The sequence below is a fragment of the Rhea americana genome, unplaced genomic scaffold (assembly GCF_003343005.1).
Source record: "Rhea americana isolate MKP2758 unplaced genomic scaffold, rheAme1 scaffold_71, whole genome shotgun sequence".
Taxonomy (NCBI): domain Eukaryota; kingdom Metazoa; phylum Chordata; class Aves; order Rheiformes; family Rheidae; genus Rhea; species Rhea americana.
The window spans coordinates 2030085-2049166 of NW_028186879.1; the positions used below are offsets into that span (position 1 = coordinate 2030085).

Genomic DNA, 19082 nt, shown 5'->3' on the forward strand with positions numbered 1-19082 from the left:
AAAAAAAAAAAAAAGGAAAGAAAGAAACAGTGCTCTCTTACGGTGCTGCCAGCACTAGGTACTTCTGAAGCTGTTGTTCAGATGGTGAAATGTCTGCCCGATGTGTGGGACCCCCTCTTTATTCTCAAGTTTTTTGATTGCTAAAAGTGTTAATTGTAACTTCTGGCTGAGATGAAGAATACAAAGTGCTTSTAACATATCCAGTTGTTTTGCCCGTATTCCTATTCCATTGGAGGTTCGTTTGCAGCAATTTTACCTTGCTCAATGCTTGTTTTGGGAAGCAGTACTGTCAAAATGGTTACAAGGTCTTGTTTTGCCTGTCCTGTAAGCCTGACTTTTTTTTTCCTTTTTTCCCCTCTCCCCGATATGCTGTCTGAGATCCAAACATTCTTTTGGAATTAAGGATTTGTAGTTCCCARTCTAACAAATTGGCCTTAAATGATACGCAGTGAGTTGACTAGTATTTGGGCTTACTGTGTATGCTCAAGGGGTGAGTTGTATGAAAGTGGTACTGCTAAGGCTGAGAGGAAACACATGCATAGCATGTCTTGTCGTGGCCAAATGGACATCTACCTGGGCACATCCACAGAGGTTCTGAAGTGACTAAAGCAGATTTTTTTTTAACATTGGACTTCAAGCCTTTCTCAGATAGGCTGTCTTTCCTGTGCTTCATAACAAGCACCTTTGCCATCTCTCTCACATTAATCTGAAATTCACAAACTATAGTATTAATCCAGTTGATGAAATTTTCTTACTTAGAGCTGATCATGCTGTAACTTTAATTTTTTAACATGTCCTGCCAAGCAGAACTAGTTGCTGATCTGGTATGAATTACTTCACTGACACTTTCTTGAGGAATAGCTCTATGGAAAATATTTAAAATGAAGAAATTATTGGAAAATAACCCTCTCAAATCAAAAATGGTAGCCTGGTTATCTAGTCCATCCTTTTGCTAATGTGCATCTGTTCAATGCATGCATTTTCAGATTCCTTCCTGCCCCTTTCCAGTCAGATAGAGAATTCCTCAGTAGAAGGTTATTTTAGTTTTAGCGTTCTTACCTGAAACATTAAAATAAGGAACTCTGTCACCCTTGAGACCTCTAGAAGGTAACCTGGACTTCAGTTCAGCCCACCTGCATATTCCTGTTTAAAGTGAGGCTGTAGGGTATAGAAGAACCTTAAGTGAATCCCTGAGGGAAAGGATCTTGGTCCTGAGGCGAGAGGCGAGAACTGTTTAGCTGTAGAATATTCCGTTTTGGGTCCTCTGCTAGCTCATGTARCATGATTTTAATGTAAATACTTAATGCTGAGCAACCCTTTAATACGTAAGTGCCTAAGTCTCAAGGTTTAGCCTGTGTTCAACTGTGAGCCACCGTGACCCTTCAGGAGAGAGAAAATAACTCCTAAGACACCTTCTAAATGCTGAAATGTTTTTCTGCCTGAGATCCTATCAGTAACAGTGATAGTATCCAAACTGGGCCAAAAGGGTGAAGGAAGATGGTGAATAGATAGTGGAAAGCTGAACGTAAGATCTTTGTGCATTTTCAGTGACCAGCAAAGCTGACACATTGCCAGGAAGCTTTGAAGGGTGGACGAATTTGGTATCTGTTACTAATTCAGTTTTGCAGCTGAAGTATAGAATTCACTGAAATAGTAAGATATGGCTATTTCTAGAAAGACAGCTATCAAATTCCACAGTACAATTTGGGGCCATTTGTACGGTTGATTGTGACCACAGCTGTTTGACTTCAAGAGCTGAGTTCTTGGTGGAAAAAGGAATCAGCAGAGCACGTACTTTCTGATGTGGAGTTTAGTAGCTCTGTAGGAGAAAAGTCCAAGAAAATGTGAATGAATAAAAGTAAGTAATAGTTAAGTGGAATCTGTGAGATCCAGGTTTGTATGGRAATATTTATGATGTCATTAGAACAAAAACATTTCCCAGCTAATCTGGGAATTAAAGCTGTCAATAAAATAGAAATGGGGGTGGGTTCAAAAATTAACTAGCTGATTTTGGCAAACTTCTACTTTATCTTCTCAAGTTATTAAAACTTAATTGCCATGTCTATATTAGATTTAATATTATCAAGTTCTCCAGGGATTGATAGCTCTTCTGTCCATAGCTTGACAGACAAACTTCACAGTTCAGTAGAGAGTTAATAAGTTTAGTAAATATTAATAAAATAAATCTATTATATTACTAAATCTTTTGGGAAATGACTTCAGTGGTTTAATTTTAAAATGAAACATGATCTTGATGATTTTGTGGGTTTTTCTTATTAAAATTTTTTTTAGTAATTGAAGTAGGTATCATATTTACTAGATAAACTTTAAAACTTAAGACAGATGTACACATGGAGAAAGACATGGGGAAAACTGATAAGGAACCAAGTGGTATGTGWTAAAATTCGGTGGAGAAAAGATCTTTGAAAGTTAGTGATCCCTTCAGAGAATGCGTTGATTTGACTGAAAGATAGAGGTGTGCCTGGAACTTTCTTAAACAGCACCTTCATACCTTTGGCTTAAAAGAGGGAGGCGCACACGCACGCGCTCCCCCATCAGGATGCAAGCAAATCGAACCTCTGCCCCTCTTCTCCGTAGTGGGGATACCAGTGTTGTTGTCARGCAACGTGCTGTCAGTAAGTTTTATTTCCAAACATTGTTTATAGAACTAAAAAAAAAAGTAGTGAACACCCACCCACCAACAGTGCAGCGGGAAACCCAGAGACTGTTGCTCCTCTAGCAGCCCGAGAATGCCGGGGAAATGCCAATTTGCCTAGAGCAGCTGTAYGCAGGAATAAAACACTTGTTCAAGTTGTTAGAATAAAATCAGCAACAYTGGAACTTTTTGGAAGCAAAGATGCTTCTAAGCTTATCTGAAAAGCTCTCATAAATCACTTGCTTATAATGCATTAAAGTTGTTAAAAATAAGTCAAATGAGAACAGAGTCTACATACAACCTGCCCAATGACTTCTGTGTGCGTTAGGCAAAGAAGTCATTCGTGGCAGTGGAAATGACCAGTGAATAGATATTTGTTCTAATGCATCTTCATCTTTTTGTATCTGGAAGGACTGAATAAATAAGTCCCCAGTAGAAGAAGGAGATGCAACGAGTTACTCTTGGAGGACTGGAACTCTTGGATAGAATGAGTTACTCTTGGGGTTGGTAGTATCTTCTTCCAAGTACTCTATAACCTTCTTTTCTTTGTTATTCTTTGCCTGCTAGTAGTGGCCTTTTAGGAATTTGTGTAGTTGATGGCAAAAATRTTTTGGGGAGGCCAAGTAAGGCAGTGTAGAAATCTAATGTCTTGGCTTTGGAGGGAGTAAAGGCAGAAAGTTGTGAGGTGGACTTTATATACATTTATTTATATTTTAATATGTATATATAAAAATATAGTGGAATTATGTGAAGCTAAGAAAAGGAAATRTTTGGCTACTTGAGGTCACAAATGAAATAGCCTTTGTATTTGACTGGTGATTTGTCCAGCACCAAGGAGATATGACACTTCAGCAAAGAAATTTGAAAATCAAAGGAATTATTTTGGCAAAAACATTAAGTGTCTCTGCCATGAACTGAATCATTCCTATTTGTCAATATAGTATGGGAGTACTGTGCTCGAGAAAACTAAAAGTTAGTGCTGTAACTATTGTACAAAAGTGTAGTAGTTTYCTAAGAGCATTACAGATCTTCAGTGTAACTTATTTTTTTTGTAGTGATCACCTGCACAAAATTCTGAAATTGCAGAATATTTAAACACATCCTAACTTAAGTGGGTTGTAAAGAGTCAAGTAGGACCCAATATGCATCTAGCACGTTTCTCACCCTCAGAAAGGAGAGGAGGCACTCCTATGTGTACTGCCTGTAATCTCTGCATTAGGAACTTGAATCACTGTACAGACAAGGTAATTAATTCCTGTGTGTTGTCTAGCCCTTGAACATAGTCTTGGAGCCTCTCTACTTTTCAGTTAGCGCAACATCTATCAAAAAATAGCCTGCTTCGTTTCTGGGATATTTGGTTAATACACATACAGTCTAATCATTATCACAGTCTCCACACTGAAGCATTTCTTAAATGGGAGGTAAGCTTGTTGCGTGCATGTACTTAACAAAAGCCTGGTCTTAACAGGGACTAAAATAAAAAGAATACTTTAAGGACTAAATAATATGAACTAAAATTGGGGAGGAGAACATTTTGTTTTCATTGACTAGAAATAAATGCTGCTGGAAAATTGGCAGGGTAGTTTTCAGACCATGTCTACTGCCTAATAAATGCAGTTTCAGTGGGTCCCTAGTTTGGGTTCYCATGTACAAATGGCTGGCTATGATATTTTTTTTCTTTAAATGTTTCTGGAACGCATGACACTTTATGAGCAAAGGTTAACTAGGGCCTGAAGGAAGCTCAGAGCAGGAAAGCACAGATGTGGTATTTKTAGCAACAAGGACTACTGGCCAAGGCAATGATTATTGCTGGTTCATATTATTTAAAGGTGGAAGCTCTGTTGTACAGCTCTGTTGATATCTTTGAAAAACTAGTGTTCTGTCCTCACTAATTTCAATGTCTAATGGGTGGTTGAATTCCTAATTCCCGCATGATAGGATTTCAGTTTGCATAGTCAAAGGTAGCCTGTATGATTTAAGAATGAATATTTTAGTCTTGGAGTCCGAAGTATTTTTCCCTTAATTGCATGTTGCTCTACATGGAGAGTAGAGCTCTGAAAATCTTTAGAGTGCTGGCTTTTAAAATTATATGTTCATACAGGATATTTTATTTTTAAATTGCTGAACATAATCATCATGTCAGGCTACTTGGAATAAGTTATAGGAGGAATATGGTACTTGGAGCCTTGTGAGGTTGTGAAAAAAAATGAGGGCTCAGTATCCCTCTTAGCTTCATGGGTATTGCATACTCACAAAAATTGCTGTGATAGACTTGAATATTTTGGACACTTTTGATTCTTGTCAGACTTCATTGCCCTAGGTAAAGCATTTATTGACCTTAACTGGGAGAAGGCTTTTTGTGGCTTTTATACTCAAARTATTGAATTGTCAAAGTGGATTGTTACTTAATTTTAAAATTTCATATAATTTTGACACTGAAACAGTGAGTAGCTATCCATAGGTTTTTATCACTAATATAATTTCAAGTTTATTAAAATAATTACTTGAAATGATTTAAAACATAACATGAAAGTTGCAGTATCATGAAGGCCATTAGAAAATAGTCCTTGGATGCACAGTGTGCAGTCACTGAAGCAAACAAGCAAGTATGCTTCCACCCCAAAATAGACCTACCTACTATTGCTGTCTGCTGTGTAGCTATGAAAATGTGAAGGTGAGAAGTTGTCAACTAAATATATGCAATTATTCAAACATACAGTTTCTGTGAAAAATATCAGTGCTGACTGTATACCATGACTGATGTAGAAACTGCTTAGCCATTGAAGGAGGTGAYTGCAAGGGCAAATGTCATTTTGCTGTTATCTTAATGTCATCTTACGTCTCTTAGTTGGATTGTGTTTAGAAGCTTTGCTAAACTTTGCTATTTCTGTGCAGCTTGGTGGTGSTTGGAAGGTTGAAGGGTCTATGTTTGTTGTTGTTGTTTGTTTGTCTTTTTTTGTTTTGTGGTGTCCATTTCTTCCCTGCCTTCCCTCCATGCCCCACCTCCACCCCGAAAAGCAATCTTAGTTAACCAAAATCCAGCTAAGCTGCCCAGTAGTGGAAGGGTGCTGCTGGAAAGAGAGGACTCAAGTCTGATGTTGCTATTTGAGACAAAACAGGGCCTAAGTTCTTCAAAGTGCTTAAAAGTCCCCTCTAGGGTGGCTGAAGACTGAGGAATACCCTGAGAAAATAAAACCAAATATGTCATGAAGGACAAGAATCTGGACTCATCTCCACCTGGAAAAACACAGACAGAAACTGTCAGAACTGGAGATCCTGAAGCTGCTGCCAGCAGTGCCCTTCCACAACTGTCTACTTTCTGTGCTCTCTTCTGTTGGAAGTCCTGAAAGTGCCCAGATGGGACTGAGGCCAGGAATAAAGCAGCTGAGAACCTTTAGGAGCTGCCTAAGGGTTAGGCTAAGGCGATAGGCTAAGAAGCTTATAGTAGTCCTTCAATGAGTCAGTGATGTCCTGAGGCTCTTAATGGGCCTAGGAGTCCTTAAGAGCTGTGCCAGGTGGTCTGGAACAGTCAGCAAGTGTGTGTTCCCAATTTCCAAGAGGCTGAGGCAAAGTCGTAGAAGCACAGTTCATGTCAGAGCCTGCTGAGAACACCTTTACATGTTGCTTTATTGCSCAGTCAGCCCTGGGTAACAGGAAAAAATATATAGTCCAAGGAGCTTGAGTAAATTCTGATGTTTGTTTTACTTTAAAGGTTAGAGTAAAATCTCAAAATATTTCAAAAACTGTAAGTGCTCTCATATTTCTGTTCAATATGTGTTGTCTCTAAATCAGAACTAGGACTTTAAGAAAACAAGTTAAAAGCAGTGTACTTCTTAAAAGTCAGTTTTATTACAAAGCGTGTTTGTGCTACTCGGCTGCTCTGAAACTTGCTCTGTTTCACTTGGAGAAACAGATTTGATAATATGCAAGTATTTGAAAAGATGACTGCTGTGACAGGTTGACCTACTGCATGTGACCGTCTTGAGCAGCTTTGAGTTTAGTTTGTTTGGCTTTCTGCTCAAAGCAGTTTCCTTTTACTCAAGTACAAGAATAACTTTGGCTATGAACTTCTCTGACAGCAGTATGGCCTCTGTTAGTTACACTAGCATGCAGCTGAGCTATTAACTATACATGGTAATAGTTGGGGTTTTTTTTTGATTTTTTTTTCCAAGGGGAAATTTTGGAGAGGGAACTGGGAGTAGAAGATTAAAAATAGTCAAAACTTTGGCTTACCCATAATTCTCATTTTATGAATCTATAGAGAGGAAAATTTTGTCTTGCTAACCTTATTTTGAYGCCTTACAGATTGATGTTATATGAAAAGGTCAAAACAGTTGGRGTTTTTTTTGCACACTACAGAACACATGTAATATAGCTAGGAAATATTAGATGACTTCTCATAAAGAGCAGACTTATTGGAAAGTCCACACTTCTGTAGGGTAAAGTTATTACAGCATAAGAATATTTTGTGCTGAAGCAAGTCTGTCTTGTATGTATTTCCTCAATACTATAAAAAAGACTATACACAGAGAAAAGATGTTTTTTCTCATTTAGTCTACACTTCAATGGCTAGTGTTCAGTCTTTTATACATTAATAAACAGACTGCTTWTTTGTTAGCAATGGTAAATTTCTTCAGCATGGTCTTGGCTATTTGTTGGCTGCTGGTTCTGTCTCCTTTACAGAAAAGTTGTTGTATTTGTGTTGAATCAGGCTGACTATTTTGTTTTATAGTGAGTAGTCAGGTCTCTAGCTGAGATGAGTCTTTAAAGCATCCTACATGCATAAAATGAGGAAATAATACTACTTTTTTCTGGGAGTAAATTCTAGAGTGAGCTGCCTTATGTGTCCACATACCAGTGTTAYGTTTTTTTGGCTGGGTAGCAAAGTTTGGGCATCTGAGTGTGCTAAACAACTTAAATATAGAAGTGTGTGATTAAGATACTGTGACACAGGAGCTCATATCTTCATGATCTAAAGCAGCAGGTCCTRGAAGATCCTTGATCTGAAAGTTTACTCAAAGTGCAGAAAGGTTGGCTTTTATCTTTGGGAAATTACTTAGCAGAAACGTGATTACCTTGGACTGTTAAACAAGAACTTACTCTTGCTCTTGGAAGGCTGGAGTGCTAAAATGGAAGAGGAAAAAGAAATTGGACTTGTTTTACAAAAGTAGAAGGAATTAAAACAAAAAGCTTCTGTTTAATGTTTTTAGTAAAGTTAAAATATCAAAATACAAAGATGCTGAGACATTCTAGCTTATTAACAAAACCAACACACTGCTTCCTCTTGGCAGAATACTGTTGCCTTTAATAGTTAGAGTGATGTGTTAGTCTCCAAAACAAGCATTTCTTTCTTGCCTGTTCAGTGGTGTGAACYATAAACTCTTATGTGTACCATAAACCGTTCTGTGGTGAAACTTCTAATGAGTATTGAAAGCAGAGGACAAGTTGTCCAATGTGGAGCATTCTGCAGTAAATGAAAATCTTAGAGTAAACCTAATTCTACTCTTAGTTTAAAGAGAACAGGATTTTAGCTACACTTATTTGAAATCCCCAGTCTTCCCAAGATGCGCATGTGTTTCTTAGTAAAGCTAGAAATATTCAAACATAAAGTCAAGCTGAACAAATGTGGTATTGTGTTCATAGCATTTGAAAATCATTTAAAGATGATGAATTGTCACTTAAACTGCAATTGTTTCTACAATTGTTTCTTATGCTGCAAACCTTGCCCTTTGAGAACTCAGAGTAGAGTTGTGGCTTTCAAGGTGGTGCCTTTGGCAGTCATGTGTCACTGAAATAACAGTTGAATGTCAATTCTCTGGGCAGAAAATGCTGAGACTTTTTCACTTCTTGATCTGAAGAAATAATAGTTTTAAATAYTTTTTACTGAGGGTTCACAGTGAAAATTGATAGTCTTTAATCTGAGGAAAAAGTACTGTTGCAGCRTATCTGAGATTTGGTTTTATTGCAAAAGGTTAAATGGTAGGAGAACCACTGATGCTTAATACTACYAGGATGCTTACTACTGCCAGATAGAAGATGAATGATTGATGAGTCAAATCTTAAATTAGTTTTCCCCAAACTAAAGGGTAAAAGCCTTTTTTTTTCCCGTCCATTTCTCTTTCCCTGCCCAGGCATTAGCGCAGATTTAGGATAATAAAGRCACCATGACACTTCACGGAGAGTCTTAGGGTTGGCATTCAGCTGCTTGGCTATGTGCATCAAGCTTAACTCAAACATTTAATAGCTTGATGTGTTCAACTCTCCAGTGCTGTTCTTTACACTGTTTTTGGACTAGACTTGCAGATTATTTGCGAGTGTTTCATACTGGATATGTCTTTGACATGGTACGTCTGACTGTCATTTTAAGATAATTTTTTGTGATGAAGAGAATTTATAAAACATTTTCATTTTTCATTCTAAACTAGATGGACCGTACTTGGAGATAAATATACTGATGATAGGACAGAAGTGCTGTCAGGGTATATTTTTTCTCCTATTTACGAACTTCCTTAGCTTCAGTGTAATCAGTTTTACAGAACTTGAATATCCAAACATTCTTGAATAATTACTTACAGCTCTTATTGTGGCTCTTGATGGTCCAATTAATCTGGACTTTCAGCTGCCACTGGAGATGTTAGCATAGTGATATGATCTGCTTATCTAAATTCTAAAGGCAAGATTTGGTCTATATGTGTTAACATGAGACTTGTTATGCAGATTAAGGAGTCCTTGCTATATTTTGATGTTTCAGATTACTTGGCTTCCTGGAAGGAATCTGAAGTTGAAGTCAGATTCAAAGCTATGAAAATAATCTGAGTGAGGCCATCTAATATCTCTGGACCCTTCATATGGTGCTTTTCTTGGCATAGTAGGAGGTTGTGATCATTAAGCAACACGGATACAATGAAAAAGTCATTTTAGATTGACAGGTTTTATGAACAGATTCTTGTTGTCTTGCCTCATGTTTTTTAGCAATTAAGTTGCTATACAGCCATAACAATATTTTCATAATATTGATTTATAAATTGTAGTCCTTTGCAAATAAAAATATATAAACTCAGTGGTGAGTTTACTCTCATGAATGTTTTTAGATGAATATATGATTTATATTGGGGTTGACTGTGTGTAATTGTGGTATCTGAACTTGTTAAATATTTTCATAAGGGAAATACAGATGATGCTTGATCAACTTCTACAAGCTTTTGTGGAAAGTCAGGTGATAGTTTTTCCAGTAGAGGATAAGATTATCTACTCATACCCCTCAGGAGTTTAAATTGAAGCCTCCTGTGGTTCTGTGAGGCATCTTGTGGGAACTGATTTTGAAACCATAGCTGTGGGTGGGTGTCTGAGATTTGTCTTTTTTGTTGTTTTTTGTTTTATTTTTTAAAATGTAGTACCTGAAGAAATGGATAACTCCTAATACTAAGAGCTTAAATTGAAACTTCTTGGGATTTTGTGAGGGATCTTTTTGGAATTGATTTTGAAGTCACAATTGTTGTGTAGTTSTTCATGGTACTTGAAATTGTTTGGGATAGGCTATTCCCCAACAATTATACATAAATCCTCCTGTTCTCACCAGGCTCTGAGAACATTAAATTGCCTTGGCTCTTTTGGCAGAGAAAACTAGATGCTAGTGTCTGATAACTGGCTCAGGCTGCAGTGAGATCAAAATTATGTTTGTATTAGAGAGGGAGTGTGGGATACTGCTATACCTCTTAATTTTGGGGAGATTGCTTCAAAGTGGTGATGTGAGTAATTTATCGGGAGTGATACCATAAGATCAAGCATCAATTGTGGTCATAGTTGGCTATTATCAGTGTAAAGAGTCACCGGAGTGCTCGCATACCTTATGCATCTCTTCTGTAAAATCAGCATGTGATTTTCAACATGTTCAGCGCTGTATTGCTACTGAGCAAGAGCTGCAAGCTGCTTCTGTGCTCAGAATCTGGCTCTCTGCTTCCAACTACAGAAGGAAGTRAACTGAGTGTAGACTGAGGGGATCTTGCTTTTTTCCATGATCCTTTTCCTGACTGATTTGGTATATACAGTTTGAGTTTGAAGTGAATCATGTCCCTCATAGATAAAGTTCTCAAGAGTTCCTAAACTGGGAGATTTTTGTCGTAATTCAGCTATGTTGTATTACACTATGCACATCTATATCCTTGTACTTACCTATTTCCAATTCTACAGGTATTTTMCAGAATTCCCATTTGGTTATCCATAATTTAGTGTCATAAAGCAGTCAAGTATATGCAGTTGAAGCCTGCAGCTTTCAAGGAACTCCTTTAGCTTTAGGACTGGATAGTGTCCTTTTTTCTTTTTCTTGTTCTTTTTTTTTTTTTTTTTTTTTTTTTTTTTTTTTTTTTTTTTTTTTTAATGCTAAGGAAAGGATAAACTTTTTACATGTGAGTAGTTTTTCATTTATCAAGAGATACTGGGAAAGATCAGGGGCCATCTATCATCAAGCTTAAAAAAAAAATCTTTCAACAGGACCTCCTTCGAGGCTTTTAGTAATGAGCAAACTTCAGGGGCTTCCAAATTGTTTGATGTTACAGAATAGATGCATTGTATTTTAGAGGTAACTTCATGTTGTTAGTGTCTAAGAAGTTCTTGTATATAGTAGAGCCTTCCTACAGAAACCTGCAGTAAGTTGATGTATAAGAGTTTTTGTCTTGAATTTTGTCTCAGTGTGGTGGTTTGTAATCTGTTGGTCACTTGTGCAGGATGTAATATAGTGGAGTATGTCCAAAACTGGTTGGGAAATGGTTGACTGCAAATGGAAAGTTCTTTAGCTAAGCAGAGACAGTCTTAGGTTAAACACTAYTGAACAGTTTCAGCAGCAGCCAAATGAGTTTGCAGATCCCACAAAACTGTGGGGCRCCTCACGCTTGCTGGCTGTTTGAATTAGAAATCCAAATGCTCTTTCAGAGAATGACCTGAATGAGACTGGATGTGATTCAAAAGGATAGACACAAGATCCTAATGCTTTGCAGGAATGCCTAAAATGCCTGACCACATGAACACAGACTAGAAAGCAGTTAGCAGAAAGGGAGTTAGTGGTTCATAAGCTGAACGTGATTCAACAGTGGTACACTGTTGCAAAAAGGCAAAAATCAACTGGAATTATGGAACAAGACTATAGCCTACTCTGTTCAACAGAAATACAGCTTCCTCAGTTGCACTGCGTAGTCTATGGTCATAAATGATCAATGTCCATACCACTGTCAAGTTTAATTTTTGGCATTGTGACAAAGTTTTAAGGCTCGTGGAAGGCCACTGTTTTGTGGATGCTTCTAAGAACACTCCTATTGTTAAGAAAGTTTTAAGATGCTTATTTGAAATTTTTTGTGAATAGATCATGGAGGTTTGTTATTGTACATTAGTTTTATGTTATGCACATCCACATACTAATACTTAACTATTTCCAATTCTAATGATACTTGTTGGAATTTCCATTTAGTTATCGTAAACTGCGGTTTTTAGATCTGTTTTATGTAAGCAGATGACATAGTGTACCCAGCAAAAACTATTATATTTGAATGTGTATGAGCATCCACATTTTTAGCTTTAAAAGTACACAGAAGCACTGAAAGAATCAGCTTCTCAAAGAAAGATCAGTTGTGGTAAGTCACAAAAGAGAGGGGGAAGAGGAACCTGGCCGCAAAGCCTTGCAGCTGTCCTCCCTGTGTACAGGAGAGAGCTGCTTTGCCTGGCCTTGCAGTAATGTACTTTGCATTCTTGTTTATGGCTAGGTCTTTGAAAGTTRCCTGTCTGCTTTCAGAAACTTTTGAAGTTGTTTGCTGTCCTAGTCCACATTGAATTTGAAAACTCTGAATACAAGCAGAAGGTACATATATGTTTTTGAAATAAAGTGGTGTTTCTTCCTTGGTTTGGAAAGATATTTAAAGGTCAGCATTTGCACCCATGCTATTTACCATGGAGAGGGCTTCCAGTGACTCCTCTGCCCAACAGGTGTTGCTCTAAATACTTCTATTACGCTTCACCAGCTTTGGTTTARCCATTAGTTTGTCTTGCCTTTATGTTCATTATCCCTATTTTCCTGTAAGTTGCCTTCTGCCAGATGTCCTTATAGATCCCTCAGRTACAAAAACTAGACAGTTTCAAGTGAAGGACTCCACTACACATACAGTGAAGCTTCTAGGTCATAGTTATGGTACAGTGGAAAACTTAACATAAAGTTGGGGTGGCAAGTGTTGTCTTGAATGTGGTTGTGCAGTGAAGGCCTTGCTGTTCTTCAGTCCTCCATGGAAAATCTTTGATTTAAGAGTGGGAGAGGCATAAAATTTTTTCCAGTAAATTAAAAGAATTGTCATATGTGGCTGTTCACACTGTCAACATGTAAGAAAAAAATGGCAAAACTCATAAGTAATTTCCTCTGTTGGTAAAATACATTGAGSTGGCATTCTGATGTATTTCAAAGCAATGAGTTAGCAGGTTTGGAAATGAATCATATGGTGATGGAAAAATTTGACCTGGAGAATCTTTAAACCACTGTATAGTAGTGCTTTCTATATTTATGCTAAATATAGCATGTATGTAACTAGTGTAATYAGTTGATAGCTTACACTTGAATTAGCAGTAAGAAGTAGTTTAAYGTCTCTTACTGTAGTAGCTGTTCTGTGAGGACTACCTGAACACCTCTGCTGTGGAAGAAGAAACATGCAAGAAGGGTGCAGAAAATGTTCAGGCCAGGGATGGCCACAATGTAAGGCTTGTCTATCCTTAATGTGTACCAATTTCTTTTTTCTTTGTGCATATCAAATACTGTCTTTCTGTACTGGATACCAAACCATTTCACCCACTAGTATTTCCTGCTGTACCTGTCAAACTTCCCAGGCTCTGATGGGAGGGAATGGGCTATACAGTGTGCTGCTAGTAATAAACCTTAACCTTTTGTTATACAACCTATTTCTGCTTTTGGGGACTAGTCCAATATGCTATGTTTTTATTGCGGATTGGCCARCTTGGTTTTAAATGAAATCAGTGGAATTCCATTTAACTTGCATTGACTTGCAAATTTTTCCTAATATGTATTATGTGAAACTGTTTGGTATTCACTCTGCATTAAATTCCAGAGCAGTAGCCTAGGCAATCCTAGGATTTTATTCATATCAACTTTGTTATTTAGGTACAAATTTACGCATGGCAGGATGTATTTTCTTTAGGAAAAGAAAAAAAGAAAGTGAGAATTTACAAACAGGCCATTACAAGATTTCTTACAAATCCTCAATGTGATCTAGACAAAAGACCATGCAAGCTCTGCTTCAGGATGTCTAATTTTCTGCCYGTCAGATTATACTCTTTCATGGAGACTTCTAACAGCGTGCCAATAATGTTACTCAGTCTGGATGAAGCTGTGTACACACGGAACAAAAAGCTGGAAGTTTGTTTTTAAGACAGTAACACATGTAGATGGTCTACTTAGGGTTTGTATTTGTGGTTGTGACTTGTTAGAATGGGAATAGGAAAACAAACAGGAAAAACATGTATGTGGGTTAGATTTGGTGTGGAGTATACTACAATGTCTTGAATTTAACTCAAATGTAAAGACTGTAATGACTTAACCCTTTAAATACACTCATCTGAGTCAGAATTGTTAGTACTGTTTTAAGAATCAAAATAATCTCCCAGTAGCATTAAATGTACAGAAGCAGAATAAACAAAAACTTCATTCCACTTCCTTCCTTAGTCCCTTTTGGGCTCTGTGGTGCTCCAAAGCTCTGATTTACTTGGCAGTCTTGTGTGGGTGGATTCTTAAGCCTGCATGTAGCTCTAGTTCTGCTGACAATGTTGCTCTGATTCAGCAGACTGCTTAAGCATGTGCTCATGTCCTCTATAGGCTAATGGAAAAACRAGTGTGTGTTAGTAGCCCTGATTCGGCAGGCTATTCAAAATAGATGGACGTTTCAGCTGATGCACCTTCTGATCTTAACATAGAATTGTGCAACTATGTTTGTAGAGCTGGGGAAAAATTTACCTGGTATTCCAGTGCAATGAGGGCTGGCTGACAGCACCCCTATCTTTCCCAAGAGCAGCCGGATGTGAGGAGTTCTAAAGGAAATCTTGAGGGAGGGAAAAAAATGTCTATTTTAGTTAAGTGAAGTGCTTGTAGTCTGCCTCTCCAAAAACTCCTGAGAAACTTTCCACTTACTCTTGATGGACATTCAGTAAATGTAGCAGTGATGTTCCACAGGTCTGAGTTTATCCAGACATTTTCTTGAGACTATTATTTATTTCTCCTCCATCATGTTTGTTCAAGTAAAGTATCAATTTATTCTTGTTTCATGCGATTCAAATAAGAAACCTGTCCCTTGATATCAAACACAGAAGAAAAGYTGGGTATCAGAGTAGAGATTTCCGTTCAAGTTATGGGTAATGAGTTGCAGAATTCATGGCAAATCTTTTTCACCACTGCTTCCAAATGTTTGTCCCTCTGCTCACTGAGGGAGTCTTTAATATATTCCCAGTAGGATTTGGATAGTTTAATTTCCGTTTGAATTGTGCCGGTCTACAGGAGCAACAAAGTTTGGTGCAATTTGTACTTTATACTTCTCATAGCACATGTTGCAARTCATTGGAAGAAATGGAAAAGGATTATTAATGCCTTTTTATTGTTTACTTAGCTGTGGATATTGAAGAATATACTGAGAGCTTTTCAGAGTGCTGTTTAAATGAGCCTTGATTTGTAGCCTTTTCTGTTACATTAAATCTGCTACTAATTCTGTGGCTTGTTGCTTAGGAGATGATGAGTAAGTTCAGTGACCAAGGACCTGGGTAGGCAAGACTTCTGTGTGGTCTCCCTATGGTTATTTCTGTGGCTAGTGTTCTCCTCTGATGAGAAACACCACCTTTCGGGARTCTTCCTATCACTGCACGACTCCTTCAGCTCTTGCTTTTGCTGGGTGATAGATAGTGGACAGAAAATAACTTCCTTTTGTGGCCTCCGGTGGGGGGGGGAGGGTTGGGGCCTGGCTCTTTGCCTTCCTTTGGGTCAGATGAAGAAGCAACAGGGCAATGAGGAGCAGAGGGCAGGAGAAGTGTGACCTCAGCCCAGAGAYGGATAGCGAATAAGGCAATCACTGTCTCCTGTTTCAAGTAGTGATAAGTTTTTAATCTTGTGGGTGGATATAGCAGGTGGAAGGGATAATTCTGCATTGCATAGAAAGCAAAAAGTTAGAACAAGGCTGAGGAAGCAGTAATGGAAGAGAAATGACCCTTACTGTAGCATCGTGAGATTAAGGATTCTTGTRCTAAAACTATTTCCTATTCTTGATGATATTACGTTTAATTAAAGTGCACACCCATATCCTTGTGATTTCTGTAATTTTTTGTCACTCCCTAGTGCTGTTTTTTTGAAGGAGATGAAACAACTGTCCTCCTTCTAAGATGTACCTTGTTTTTACTGGACCAACTCTGCTGAAGTTTAAGTACAGTAACCTACTCTGCAGTAAGTTCACATGTAGGATATAAATATAACACACCACGAGGCCATAAAGCCAATCTGTCGTAATTTAACAAGGAAGGAGGGAATGATACATCCTCATTGTTGTAAGAAAGATGTAGAACATGATTTGTGTCTTAAATGGCTGTCCTGTGCAGGCAATACCCTGCACAGTAAGAGTGATGTCAAGCTCATGAGCTTTGTCAAGCTCATTGGCTTAATCTGTAAAGTTATTTCCAGTTTGAGATTAGTTTCTTAGTTTGAGTTAAAGTGAATGTTTAGAATACCATTCCAGTGAGACTAAAGGAAATATGTTACAAAGYGGTTTCACTCCTTTTTTTTCCATTGTGTCAGAGTGGCCTGATTTTTCTGCCACTTGTCTGGTGGGCCCAGTAAGTTTTGTTGCATAGTTGTCACCCTCACTGCCTGATTCTCCCTCCTTCCTCCCTTCAGTAATGCTRCCTTGACTACTGTCATCTTCTGAGCTTCTTCCCCACCTGAAATTCCTCTGGTCTCCAGTGTTTCTTATTTTTCCCCCTTGCCTATATGCTCTTCTGCCTCCTGCTTTCCTCTCTGGGAGGACTGACCTCTTTCCCCATTCTAGCTTGGTGATCCTTCTGGATCTGGTCCCACAGTTCTTGATGGGACCTCTGAAGGAAGAATTTTTCCATAAAGGACACAGTGGCTGAGCAAATCCCTGAGCTGCAAACTGCTGGGGGCTGACGGACTATTTTAGGGGAATGATGGTGTACGCTTGCCATATTCTTATACTCATTACTGGGTGTCTGCATGTGGTGGCAGACATGAGAATGAGCCACTGGTGTGATTGAGTATGGCTATTTTTGTATCATATCTAACTAGCTTTTTTTGTGTAAGACTGACTGAAGCATAGTTTGTGACTTCATGAAGCAGCTGGTTTGAGAGCTGGAGTTGGTCTATAATAAGAAGAATTTTGTGATGCATTTTGGAATCTTTTTATATATTTATTTCTATATTTTCACTTGCCTTGAGTAGTGTTCACATAGATAGCATCTATGGTGTCTAGCTGCTGAGTTTAGCTGTCTTTTCACAGAAATCAGATCAAGTTCATTCGATATTATGAATGAAAATAACTGATAAATAGGAAGAATTTTCAACTGTAGTATATTTTTCTCTAGAAACAAAGTCATTCTTGAGCTAGAAATAAAAAGACAGAGGAAAATCCTTTACAATGATCTTATCAAAATGGGTATTTAAAGATTATTGAAGTAATGCTGTAACAGAAATCTTTCTAAAGAGACTTAAACCAACAGAAATTAGATACTTTTGCTGCTGTCTTTTTCAGTAAAACATTAGTGAGAGTGATCCAAGTTCAAAGTAGTTTGGGATTATCCCCAAAGATGGAACCGAAGTTCAAATTTGTTGTGGTTGCTAATGGCTGCAGTCAGGGTATCTTTAGCTTGCGTGAATATCACGGTTACAACATAGTAAAACTTTACCATCAAAAGCRGAGTGGGGGGAAGTGAGAAGAAAATCGAATGGTATCAAATGAGACAAGCAGATGTGTGGTCTGGAGGGAATAATTTGACTTTTTTTTWAATATCTATCTGTTAAATTGGAGATGCAAATAGAAAGTACAGCACTCACCAACAGGCTATGGCTTTGTAATCCTCCCTGGAAAAATCTGGATTCATAAAACAACGAATAGATTGCTGAGGCATACATATCATATTTTCCTTTCTGACAATTTTAATCCTGTTCTGGTGGCTTTCATCTTATATRAAGAAAAACTGTTTCCTGTAAACCAACACTGAAAGATCACAAGTTGAGTACCTTACAGAGTCAATGCGGAGAAGCAGGTGTAACAATTTAGCACTGTCATGTAAAGCTATATAGTCTGAAGAGCAAGAAGGCACTTTTAAAATTTTTTTCTATTTTCTTCCCTCTAAGAGAAGGTAGAGCACTAGACTGGAAATTGTTTGAAGATTTGATATAAAGCTGCTAATTTCTGTGTATGTCAATGTTCTTACTTTTCAAACAAAGGGGAAAAATGAATAACAGTATAATCTAGCAGTAGATGAACACTTGTCACCTAAAAGCCACATTGAGTGATTTGGAGTGAAGTCTTTGCTTTCCRTGTTCTGCTATCTGATGTGCAGTGAGTGAGTCATCGAGACTTTCTCTTTCAGAAAGTGTGCATACACTTCAGATCATGAAAAAAMTATTTTTTGATGCTATTTAGTGCTCAATAATTCAACTAGAGCTGACTGTTAAATTAAACTGAATGTCAATAGAACTGGTTGCTTTAAGTGTGGCTTTCATTGCAATAGGAAGGTTGAAATATTTGGGATGACAGTGAAACAGCTGAGATTGTCCCAGCAGCAGCTGTCAATGAAAGTAGTATTTCTGAAACAGGGAAGAGAGTTTGAGCAAGTAGCAATACTTTGAATGGCATCAAAAGCCACGAAAAGCATGTATACCTGCCCAGGAGTTTGTGAGGCTGCATCACAGATATGGGATGGAGAGAGAGGGGTTGTGTAACGTCATTCAAGGGTCTGTAGCGGAGATGTCCAAGTTTGCCCTGAAGCAAAATGTGTACAAGGTAAGCTGATGCTTTCTCTACTTTGTGACTCAAATCAATCTGTCTGCACAAGGTCATRCTAAAATAGTAGAACAGTCCAGTGCTGGCTTGAGTGTGTGCATATATTGTGCTCCACTGAATAATTTAGAGATGTCTTCTATGCTTTGGAGATACTTTTCCTGTAAAAGGAAGAAACATGATTTCTCTTTGTGTGTTTATCCTTCAGGCAACCAGAGCTGCTCTGACTCAGCACTGTAACAATTTGGGGGACTCTCTGGGCAAGGAAAMTGATATTGCTCTGATTATTGATGGCCACACACTGAAGTATGCCCTTTCATTTGAAGTCAGGCAGAGCTTTCTGGACTTGGCACTCTCCTGTAAAGCAGTCATTTGTTGCAGGTAAG

The 19082-nt window shown here is 38.0% G+C and overlaps 1 protein-coding gene across 1 annotated transcript in view; it reads left to right on the plus strand.

Moving 5' to 3' along the window:
* Positions 1–19082, plus strand: part of ATP8A2 (ATPase phospholipid transporting 8A2) — a 297060-nt gene that overhangs the window by 73680 nt on the left and 204298 nt on the right. The window contains exon 24 of the mRNA XM_085321829.1: positions 18905–19077. Coding sequence (XP_085177955.1) covers positions 18905–19077 — 173 coding nt within the window. The remainder of the gene's footprint in view (positions 1–18904; positions 19078–19082) is intronic.